This window comes from Rhinatrema bivittatum, chromosome 2, assembly GCF_901001135.1.
Source record: "Rhinatrema bivittatum chromosome 2, aRhiBiv1.1, whole genome shotgun sequence".
NCBI classification, from domain to species: Eukaryota; Metazoa; Chordata; class Amphibia; order Gymnophiona; family Rhinatrematidae; genus Rhinatrema; species Rhinatrema bivittatum.
In genome coordinates, this window is record NC_042616.1 from 724396860 (window position 1) to 724409369 (window position 12510).

Here is a 12510-nt window from a genome sequence, read left to right on the forward strand (position 1 = left end):
TCAGAAATTTTGTTCATTATAATTTGTACCATTTTGCCCGGCACAGATGTCAGACTCACTGGTCTATAGTTTTCTGGATCACTCCTAGATCCCTTTTTAAAAATTGGCATTACACTGGCAAACCTCCAGTCTTCAGCATAGACGATTTTAATGATAGTTTACAAACTACCAAAAGCAACTCTGCAATTTCATCTTTCAGTTCTTTCAGCACTCTGGAATGTATACCATCTAGTTCAGGTGATTTCATACTCTTTAGTTTGTCAACTTGCCCTAATATATCTTCCAGGTTCACTGAGATTTGTTTCAGTTCTGCTGAATCATCACCTTTGAATATCATAAGTTGGTATCTATTTTATGTTTATCCCTTTTCTGTTCAAGTTAATGAGATTGTCATTTGAGAAGTTTTTTCTTTTATAATGTACTTATCTAGGCTGCCGCCCTTATTGCTTCTCACGGGTTCGGATCCGATATCAACTCTAATTGGATGCACCGGAGACAGCCTCAGTCTGAGAGGGACAAGCAGTAGTTTGCCCGGGGTAGGTTTAAAAGCAGAGTAGAGAAAGATGCTGGAATGAGAAACTGAAGGCGTCGCTCACTTTTAAGAAAATTGAATAAACAAAAACAGTAAGTATTAAAAAGCTTGAGAGGTGGGGGGAAGGAGAGAGGAGAGAGATCCCGGAGAGGAGCCTGATTACTGCACCTGTTTCCTGCACTTAACGGAGGGTGAGGACATGTCCCGGCCCGATCGGACTCTGCCGCTGACGTCATCAGAAAGGGGACGGTAGGCCTTATAACCGCCCCCTCTTGCGGCGCGCAGCAGCCGCCGGTGCGCGGCTTTGTCTGAGACTTGGCTTAAAGAATTATTTCTTTATAATATTCGACTCTTGTGAGTACAAACTTATCTATACAATCTCTTTTTCTCTTTCCCTCTCTGAACAGCCCCGTTTGTCAACTCCTATAACAAGTTATTGGATCTAGAGATTTTAGAAGAAGAGCCCTGAAATAGTTTCTAAACAAACTTATGCCACATTCAAAAAGGAAAGCAAGGATCAGGGAGTCTGGGGCTGGAACCCAGACCTCTGATATCCTGCATCCTACGATTGAAGGGTTCATGCTTCCTGTAGTGGCTACTATGACTCCGTGGCAGTCCTTGGCATTCAATCCAGAGGAGCATGTGGATTGTTCGCCGGACACACAAGTCAGCTTAAGTCCTGGAGCTCCATCTACCACCACCCCCCCCGTTTCCCTCAGAAATATTGAAAACAGCAGAAGGGCAAATAGGTGACAGAGTTTCTCTTGTCACGAGTGAGTCCATCCGGGTTCACGGAGGGTATTGTGCAGGGGGAAGAAGTACTGATTCCCCCTGAAGTTAAGGCCTCTACTCCTAGAGAGAAACAAGGATCATCGGGGGAATCAAGTAATCTTGTGGAAAACCAACGAATTGAGTTTACTTTACTACGCCCAGCTATTCCTAAGCCTACTGAAGTTACAATGGACTCCATATGGACTGCAATAATGGTATTAGAAAAATCGGTATCTTCTCTAGTGGATGTTACCTCTAGTATGCTGGGGAAAATCCACCCTATGGAATCTAGTATTTCTTTAAATAAGCAGAATATAGCTCATTTAGAACAGAAAGTTACTACTTTACAAACTAATCAAACACAATTGATTAAGTCTGATATAATACAACAAAGGAAATTGGAGAATATAGAAAATTCCATTAGATATTTAAATCTTCGCATATTAAATTTTCCTTTACTTGAAAAGGTATCCCCCTTAGAAATGTTTAAAAAGTATTTAATGGAAGTGTTAAAAATTCCCAAAGAGTTGATGCCTACATTGGCAAAAATTTACATGACAAAAATTGTGTCAATAGTATCAAATGATCATGTGCCTGATTCAGACTTAGATTTAACACAATTCCTGGAAACATCTAGGGAAATAAAATCAAGTAAGAGAGGAACTATGTTTAGACAATGTGTATTTGCACAAGATAGAGAAATGATACTTAAAGCTTTTATCCGCAATAGGAAGACACCTTTTCTGGGTCAGTCCGTATGGATCTTTCCAGATATTACACGTTCTACTCAGGAACGTAGGAAAAGATTTCTTTCATTGCGGAATGAAGTAGTGAGCATGGGAGCCAAGTTTAGTCTTAGGTTCCCATGCCAATGCATAGTGAATAAGCAGGGGGTTAAAAATGTATTCTTTGAATCTGACCAGTTACAGATTTTTTTAAACTCAAGGAATTTGTTAAGTCCAAATTAAGAAGTACCTTGATTAAGGTATGAAAATGATAAGTAATACTAACTTCTCTATTTCTAATATTTCAATAGAGATTTTTTTTTTCTTTATTGATTGCTCAGGATAGGAGTTGACTCTCGTTTCATTAATATTACAAGGGAAGATGTTGCAGTTAGTATAGTTTAACGTATAATAATGTATTTATGTTTCTTTAATATGCTGTAAGTGTGAAAGTAGGAAACTGCAAATCCATTGTATTTTTCCTTGAATGTCCCTGTATGGATGGTTAAAAATTCTATAAATAAATAATTAAAAAAAAAAAAAAAAAAAAGCTTGAGAGGTGGTAAGAATTTAGTTTTAAAAGTGTATAAGTAGATTACATTGCATTATATTGATTTTATTTGTTTAAGAAACGTCTAAAATCTGTGAACCCAGTACGGACGCAGCAGAAGTTTCTCCCACAGTCCCTGAAACAGGCAACGTCTTGCCAAAACATGGCCAATGTCGGGCAGGCGGATCTGAACCCGTGAGATGCAATAAGGGTGGCAGCCTAGGTAAGACATTATAAAAGAAAAAACTGAAAATCGGGTCGGATAAGCAGCCAGGGAGAAGTGAAAAAATTAAAAAAAAATAATTAAGAAGAAAAATGTTGAGATTACTTACCTGATAATCTCCTTTTCCTTAGTGTAGACAGATGGACTCAGAACAAGTGGGTATAGTGTGCTCGTGCTAGCAGTTGGAGAAGGATCTGACGTCAGCACAGGTACATATACCCCCACAGGAAGTGAAGCAACTCAGTAATCTTCCTTGCAAAAGCTGTTATGGATATATGTGTACTGACCGATCAATGAATTAGTGAAACAGGATTCCCCTGACCGATTGATAGTAGCTGGAGACCGCCAGCGCTTCCAATCGGAAGGCGTCGACACCTGGCAGAGTGGACGCTCACGTGTAAGAAAGGACATGCTTACCTTGAATCGGTGAAACCCATGTATACCGGCAGCCGGGCAGGATGCTGAGTCCATCTGTCTACACTAAGGAAAAGGAGATTATCAGGTAAGTAATCTCAACATTTCCTAGCGTGTAGCCAGATGGACTCAGAACAAGTGGGATGTACAAAAGCTACTCCCGAACTGGGCTGGAGGCTGCCTGAGGACCGCGTAGGACTGCCCTCGCAAATGCTGTGTCCTCCCTGGCCTGAACATCCAGACAGTAGAATCTGGAAAAGGTATGGAGGGAGGACCATGTCGCCGCCTTACATATCTCTGCGGGCGACAGCATCCTAGATTCTGCCCAAGAGGCCGCCTGCACTCTGGTGGAATGAGCCTTGACCTGCAGAGGTGGTGACTTCCCGGCCTCTACGTAGGCCGCTCTGACAACTTCCTTGATCCAGCGGGCGATAGTGGGCCGAGAGGCCGCTTCCCCTTGCTTCTTCCCGCTGTGAAGGACGAACAGATAGTCCCGTCTTTCGTACTGCTTCTGTCTTTTCTAGGTATCTGGGCAGAAATCTGCCGATGTCGAAATGGCGCAGCAAACGCCCTTCTTCTGATTTCTTCAAACCCACCGTGGTTGGCAAAGATATGGTTTGGTTGAGGTGAAACTGAGACTACTTTAGGTAAGAAAGAGGGAACCGTGCGAAGATGGATAGCCTCTGGAGTGATTCTGAGAAAGGGATCACGGCAGGACAGTGCTTGTAGCTCTGAGATGCGGCGTGCGGAACACCCTGCCAGCAGGAATACCATCTTCAAGGTTAACAAACGGAGAGACAGGCCCCGCAGGGGTCTGAAGGTGGATCCCGTGAGGAAATCCAAAACTATGTTGAGGTTCCGCAGGGGCACTGGCCACTTCAGTGGTGGACGAATGTGCTTGACTCCTTTCAGGAAGCAGGAAACATCTGGGTGCGTGGCAATGGTCTTGCCATCCTTCCTGGGACCGTAGCAAGACAGCGCAGCCACCTGTACCTTGATGGAGCTTAGGGAGAGACCCTTCTGAAGCCCATCCTGCAGGAAATCCAGAACAATAGGAATTGTGGTCGCATGTGGATTGGTGCCATGAGTGTCGCACCAGGCTTCAAATACTCTCCAGATCCTTATGTAGGTGAGGGATGTGGAAAACTTGCGAGCTCGGAGGAGCATATCTATCACCGGCTCCGAGTAACCTCTTTTCTTCAGTCTAGCCCTCTCAATGGCCAGACCGTAAGAGAGAATTGAGCCGGATTCTCGTGGAGGATGGGACCTTGACGAAGCAGGTCCCGGAGAGGAGGCAGGGGAAGAGGCTCCCCTGTCAGTAGTCTTCTCATGTCCGCGTACCAGGGTCTTCTTGGCCAGTCTGGTGCCACTAGAAGAACTAGGCCTCTGTGCCTCTGAATATTGTGTATAAGGGCGCCAAGCAGGGGCCACGGAGGAAAGGCGTATAGCAGAGTCCCTGGAGGCCATGGCTGAACCAGGGCGTCGATCCCGTGAGAGAACGGATCTCGCTTGCGGCTGAAGTGTCTGGGTACTTGAGCATTGGACCTGTCCGCTAAGAGGTCCATGTCCGGAGTCCCCCATTGATCCACAATCATCTGGAAGGCTGTGGGGGACAGCTGCCATTCTCCCGGAATTAGGCTTTCCCACCTGAGGAAGTCTGCAGCTGTGTTGTCCCTTTCGGCAATGTGGATGGCGGAGATGTCTTGGAGATTCGCCTCTGCCCAAACCATCAGCGGGGCTATCTCTAGGGACACCTGTTGGCTTCTGGTTCTGCCCTGTCGGTTGATGTATGCCACCATGGTGGCGTTGTCGGACATCACTCTGACTGCTCTGTTCCTCAGTCTGTGAGCAAATTGCAGGCAAGCTAATCGGACTGCCCGTGCCTCTAGACGGTTGATGTTCCACCGCCCTTGGGCAGTGAGCTCTTCGCAGTGTGCTCCCCATCCGCTCAGGCTGGCATCTGTGGTGAGCAGAGTCCACGTGGCGGAGGACATCTTCGACCCCCTGCTCGTGTGGTTGGACTGCAACCACCACCGTAGCTGGGTCCGCACTCTGGCAGGCCGAGGTAGATGCACGGTGTAGTTCTGTAAGCGTGGGCTCCACCGAGAGAGGAGGGAGTGCTGTAACGGTCTCATATGGGCCCTTGCCCATGGTACCACTTCCAGGGTGAATGCCATGAGACCGAGAACCTGCAGATAGTCCCAAACTATGGGCCGGCTGGCTCCCATCAAAGACCGTAGACGCGTCTGGAGTTTCAACCTTCTTTTGGTGGTGAGGCTGACTTTGTCTGCCTGGGTGTCGAACTGGACTCCCAGGTATTCCAGTGATTGGGAAGGCTGTAGGCAGCTCTTGTTTAGGTTGACTACCCATCCCAGGCTCTCCAGAAGGGCGATCACTCTGTTTGTTGCCCGATGGCTCTCCTCTCGCGATTTCGCCCTGATCAGCCAATCGTCTAGGTAGGGATGGACAAGGATTCCTTCCCTTCTGAGCGCCGCTGCGACCACTACGATCACCTTGGTGAAGGTCTGCGGCGCCGAGGCTAACCCAAAGGGCAAAGCCCGGAATTGGAAGTGCCGTCCCAGAACCTTGAAGCGTAGGTAGCGCTGATGATCCCGATGGATCGGGATATGCAGGTAGGCTTCTGACAAGTCTAAGGCCATGAGGAATTCCCCTGGCTGTACTGCGGTCTTGACAGAGCGCAGAGTTTTCATGCGAAACCTCGGGACCCTTAAGTATCGATTGACTGACTTGAGGTTCAATACGGGCCGGAAAGTGCCCTCTTTCTTGGTACCATGAAATAAATGGAATAGTGCCCAGAAGCCGTTTCCCATGCAGGAACTGGGATTATGGCTTTCAAGGACAGGAGCCTCGCCAGGGTAGCTTCCAATGCCGCCTTCTTGTGGATTGGACACGGAGATTCCACAAACCTGTCCGGAGGGATGTGATGGAAGTCCAGATAATACCCCTCTCGGATGATGGCGAGGACCCACTGGTCCAATGTAATCTCAACCCATCTGGGGTAGAAGAGGGTTAACCTGCCCCCTATGGCTTCTTCCCCCGGATGGATCGGCTGATTCTCATTGTGGGATGCGACCGGGACCCGAACCCGAGCCGGCTCCCCTCTTGTGCTGCTTGGTCCGAAAGGACTGGTTCCTGGCCTGAGGACGAGGTGCCTGGTAGCGACTCCTATAGGGAGTGAAGCGTTGGGAGCTTCTACCTCTGGAGGGCCTCGGAAAGGTGCGCTGGTTCCTCTTGGACCTGTCTTCCGGCAGTCGAGGTACTGGAGAGGCACCCCATGTGCTGGCCAGTTTATCTAGGTCGCTGCCAAACAGAAGAGACCCCTTGAACGGCATTCTAGTGAGACGTGTCTTAGAAGGAGCATCGGCTGACCAGTTCCGTATCCAGAGCTGCCTCCTGGCTGCTACTGAGGAGGAGACCCCCTTGGCTGTCGTACGGACTAGGTCGGAGGCGGCATCCGTAAGGAACGAGAGAGCTGACTCCATGTCTGCTGCCGGAGCATTGTTCCTGACCTGTGACAAACAGGAACGCGTTACCACTGTGCAGCAGGTTGCGATTCGCAGAGACAGAGCTGCCACATCAAAGGTTTGTTTCAAGATGGCGTCCAGGCGTCTGTCATGAGCCTCCTTGAGGGCCGCCCCCCCTCCACTGGAATGGTAGTGCACTTGACCACAGCGCTAACCAAGGCGTCCACCTTAGGGCATGCCAGCATATCCTTGATTGCCGGGTCCAGGGGGTACATGCCAGACAGGGCCCGACCCCCTTTGAATGAGGCCTCCGGCGCATTCCACTCGAAATCGATCAGCTGTTGCACCGCTTGCATGAAGGGGAAATGGTGGGCTGTGGGATGAAGACCCTCCAGCAGGGGGTTCTGTGTAGATGCCTCCATGGTGCTGGTGCCTGGAATAGCCAACTCCGTCAGGCACTGAGAAACCAGGTCGGAGAGATCCTCCTTGGGAAAGAACCGCCTCATAGTACGATATGGCTCTATCCCCGAGGGAAGTTTCCCCTCCTCGGGGGGTTCGGACTCGTCCTCCGAGACATCAGGATCCGCAGGAGCCGGACTGCCCGGATGCGAGTGCCCGCGGTGAGGGCGAGAGGGTCCGGGGACAGGGTCAGCCGGGGCAGCAGGGCCTGGACGGGAAGCCAACTGCATCTGTACGAAGGCGTGGATCCCCTTAAATAAGTCCACCCAGGAAATGGAAGCGGACTCCAGCTGTCGGGGTACCAGGTCCCCCGGGATTCCTGGCAGTTCGAGACGGCCCGCTAGGTCCGGGGTGGCCCCTGGGGAACTGTCGGTAAACCTCAGTTGAGACTGGTCCTGGCCCATAGCTCCCACGGCCTCCTCACATTGGGCACAAAGGGAGTCTGGCTCCTCGCTCTGCGTGGCTCTAAGCTGGCACGCTGAGCACAGGCCAAGAGCTTTCACGCCGGAAGCAGGAGGTACCACCTCCGGAGACGCTGGGGCGTTTAGGTGTTCCATCGCGCGTTCAACAATATGCGCTAAATAATAAAAATTATGCGCTCAATAATATGCGTACAGCAATATGCGCTCAATAATAAACAATATGCGCTCAATAATATGCGTTCAGCAATATGCGCTCAATAATAAACAATATGCGCCCAATAATGTGCGTTCAGCAATATGCGCTCAATAATGAATATGCGCTCAACAATAAGCGTACAGCAATATGCATTCAATAATAAACAATATGCGCTCAATAATATGCGTTCAGCAATATGCGCTCAATAATAAACAATACACGCTCAACAATATGCGTACAGCAATATGCATGCAATAATAAACAATATGCGCTCAATAATATGCGTTCAGCAATATGCACTCAAGCGCTCAGCAATCTATATGCTGCGTTGTGCGCCCGTCAACAGGCGCCTCTCCATGGACGCTGAATACCTGAACCTGGCAGACAAAATGGCGACCTCCACGGCGTGCCGCATGCAGGCAACGCCGCCGATCCTCGTACCTCGGAGACCAAAGTAAAAGATGTACGCCTTACCTGATCCTCGGCGCTTCCCAGCTGTAACCCGGGCGGTCTCCGGCTGCGGGGGGAGAGGGGAAATACCTTCACCGCCGCGCTTGAGGAAGTGCACCCACTGCCTCAGCCGCCGAACTTGTCTCGCTCGGGGCTAAGTCCACGCCGGGACCGAGGCGCCTCTCAGCCAGGCCCGAGCCCTTCTCGCTCGGGGGCTAGATCCCTGCCGCGGTTCGGCCACCGGACCGAGGCGTAGACCTCCGAGGGGTCGCGGAAACCACCTCGGGAAACTCAACTGGGGGAGGGACCCGAGGGTATCACCGCAGGAGTGCGGGGCTAGTCTTTTGAGAAATTTGGAAAGTAGAAAGTAGTATTGGAAAACACACTCAGCAAGCGTGCAGGAGCTCCAAACTGCTTTGGAGACGGAAATTACTGAGTTGCTTCACTTCCTGTGGGGGTATATGTACCCCTGCTGACGTCAGATCCGTCTCCAACTGCTAGCACGAGCTCACTATACCCACTTGTTCTGAGTCCATCTGGCTACACGCTAGGAAAATGGACTTTAAGAGTGTATAATAAAGAGTAAAATACGGGGCTATAAAATAGGGACAATTACAAAGTGGTTGTCCTTTAGCATAGCTACCGCACAAAACCACCGAATGAGGGTTTCCCTTGTACAGTGGGTGTTGGAGTATATTTTACATAGGAAACGAGGTTGGTTGGTGAATACTGATGCAATTAATAGCAGTGGCTATTCCCTAAGTGAACTTGATTAATAGCTGTTAATGGACTTCTCCTCCAAGAACTTATCCAAACCTTTTTTGAACCCAGCTACACTAACTGCACTAACCACATCCTCTGGCAACAAATTCCAGAGCTTTATTGTGCGTTGAGTGAAAAAGAATTTTCTCCGATTAGTCTTAAATGTGCTACTTGCTAACTTCATGGAATGCCCCCTAGTCCTTCTATTATTTGAAAGTGTAAATAACCGAGTCACATCTTCTCGTTCAAGACCTTTCATAATCTTAAAGACCTCTATCATATCCCCCCTCAGCCGTCTCTTCTCCAAGCTGAACAGCCCTAACTTCTTCAGCTTTTCCTCATAGGGGAATGTTCCATCCCCTTTATCATTTTGGTTGCCCTTCTCTGTACCTTCTCCATCGCAACTATATCTTTTTTGAGATGCGGCAACCAGAATTGTACACAGTATCCAAGGTGCGGTCTCACCATGGAGTGATACAGAGGCATTATTACATTTTCCGTTTTATTAACCATTCCCTTCCTAATAATTTCTAACATTCTGTTTGCTTTTTTGACTGCTGCAGCACACTGAGCTGACGATTTTAAAGTATTATCTACTATGATGTCTAGATCTTTTTCCTGGGTGGTAGCTCCTAATATGGAGCCTAACATCGTGTAACTACAGCAAGGGTTATTTTTCCCTATATGCAACACTTTGCACTTGTCCACATTAAATTTCATCTGCCATTTGGATGCCCAATCTTCCAGTCTTGCAAGGACCTCCTGTAATGTATCACAGTCTGCTTGTGATTTAACTACTCTGAATAATTTTGTATCATCCGCAAATTTAATAACCTCACTCGTCATATTACTTTCCAAATCATTTATATATATATATTGAAAAGCTCCGGTCCAAGTACAGATCCCTGAAGCACTCCACTGTTTACACTTTTTCACTGAGAAAATTGACCATTTAATCCTACTCTCTGTTTCCTGTCTTTTAACCAGTTTGTAATCCACGAAAGGACATTGCCTCCTATCCCATGACTTTTTAGTTTTCGTAGAAGCCTCTCATGAGGGACTTTGTCAAACGCCTTCTGAAAATCCAAATACACTACATCTACCGGTTCACCTTTATCCACATGTTTATTAACCCCTTCAAAAAAATGAAGCAGATTTGTTAGGCAAGACTTCCCTTGGGTAAATCCATGTTAACTGTGTTCCATTAAACCATGTCTTTCTATATGCCCTACGATTTTGAACTTGAGAATAGTTTCCACTATTTTTCCAAGCACTGAAGTCAGGCTCACTGGTCTATAGTTACCCGGATCGCCCCTGGAACCTTTTTTTAAATATTGGGGTTACATTGGCCACCTTCCAGTCTTCAGGTTTTCATTGGGTCTTGTGTCTGGGCTTCTTTTGTTTTGGTTTTTTTTTTTTATCAGATTTTACATTTATATTGCCAGTGCTTATGCAGCCTCCTATTTTCATTGGGTCTGCTTTTTATTTTTTAAAGGATGTCTTTTTGGCTTTAATAGTCTGTTTTACAGCATAACACTTTTTCTTTTGACCTTTTAAAATTTGTGGAATACACTAGTTGGGCTTCCAAAATGTTTTTTAAACAATTTCTGTGCACTATGCAGACCTTTAACCCATGTAACTGCACCATTTAGTGTCCCTTCTAACTAGTTTTGTCTTTTTATCATAATATCCCTTTTTAAAGATATGTTACTGTAGCAGTTTTCTTAATCTCCCTCTAGTGATTATCTCAAATTTGAATGAATTATGATTAGCATTGTCAAGCAACTCTACCACCATTACACCTGGCACTAGATCCTGCATTCCACTAAGAGCAAGTATAAGATCTAAAGTAGTTCCCTCCCTTCCCTCACTGGTTCTAGGACAAGTTGCTGAATCCATCATTTATGATGTCTAGAATCTTTACTTAGCATTGTGTTTCTTTGTTTAGCAGCCTGCCTAATTTGTTAGATTTTCACAATCTGTTTCACTATTCTAGTCAGGTGGATGGTAGCAAAACCACACTGCTCTACTTTGCCATGTCACTTATGAAATTTCTAACCATAGAAATTCCAGCATACAGTTCGTTTCCTGCAGAATTTGTATCCTATTTGGCTCTAAGGAATCTTTAACATATAGGGCCACATTGCCCTATATGTTCTGTCACTTCAATATATTTTGCACCCTGGTATTATCACATCCCATTGGTTGTATTTTTTCCACCAAGTCTCTGTCATGCCTACTATGTCAAAGTGCAGGGACAGGCAACTTATGCCCTTGAGCATTGCAAATTGGTCAGGTTTTCAGGATATCCACACTGAATAGGCCAACTGCATGCAATGGAGGCAGTGCATGCAAATGTATCTCATGTATATTCAATGTAGATATCCTGAAAACCTAATTGGTGTGCAGCGCTTGAGGACTGGAGTGGCCTACCCCTGGATCTAGTGCCATATATATTTTGCTTCCACACATTTAGGTAGAATTAATCCTCTTGATACTTAAGTTCTAATACATTACACGAAAACCATTTATATTTTGTATAAAACATCTATGTTCTAACACAGTAAACAAAGCCTGAAATATATTCTATTAAGGATTCTCTCACATACGGTATCTATGGGGAAAAACGTAATAAATCAGGTCTTAAGACTGCAACACTAAATTAGGAATAAAAACAAAAACATTACTTTTTCTTTTTGGATGATGCCATTTCAACACTAAGAATGACAAACACTCGTGCCACTGAACGTAAAAACCTCATGGTAACAGTAATAGCTTCTTCTCTACGTCCCGGAGTATATTTATTCTGGAGTTCCTTTACAAGTGTGCCCAGCAAAGTATCTAGAAGCTTAAGAAACATAATATGTCAGAGACATCATATTAACAGGAGTCACCAAATCATTCTTAGTTCTTTTTAAAATATGCAGAGGGAAAAAATGGCATAACTCTTTATCAGATACATCTAAATGAATAATCATTTAATACTAAATAGTTTATGGTTGGCTTCTAAGAGTATGTAAAATAAATTTGTTCAATATCACATTGAACAGTTAAAACGATAATATATAGAGTTAACCAGAATAATTAAAAATGCTTACCAAAATGTCTGCTGTACATTTGACAATAAGGCAGTGCGTGAAACAGTCCAAGCGAATTGTACCACTTTGTTGATTGAGGTATACTTGTTCTTCAGGCAAAAGATGTCCTATCCTACTGCTTGCACTAAGACTTCCAAAAAGAAAAAGAAAAAGGAAAAGAAAACAAAATACACATTAAAAAGAATGCAATACAAAGTTTAAGCAACAGTGTGTTTTGTTTATCTAAAAGTCTAAAACAGTACTGGAGTGAATACGCACGGGTCTTTGTTTTCCTGTGAGCCAAACATTATCATCGATTTCAAAGCATTCCAGTCTTGTAGAACACGCTCCAAAGCAAGCTGGGCAAATCTTGGTGGCTCTAAATCATGATCAGGCATATCCGAATCTAACCAACAGAAAGCAGAAAAGAGTTGAAGTACAGGA

At 46.0% G+C, this 12510-nt stretch overlaps 1 protein-coding gene across 1 annotated transcript in view; it reads right to left on the bottom strand.

Annotated features, from left to right (window-relative positions):
* Positions 1–12510, bottom strand: part of UBR5 (ubiquitin protein ligase E3 component n-recognin 5) — a 672040-nt gene that overhangs the window by 266271 nt on the left and 393259 nt on the right. The window contains 3 exon segments of the mRNA XM_029591836.1: positions 11677–11837; positions 12088–12217; positions 12346–12472. Of these exon segments, the coding sequence (XP_029447696.1) occupies positions 11677–11837; positions 12088–12217; positions 12346–12472 (418 nt within the window).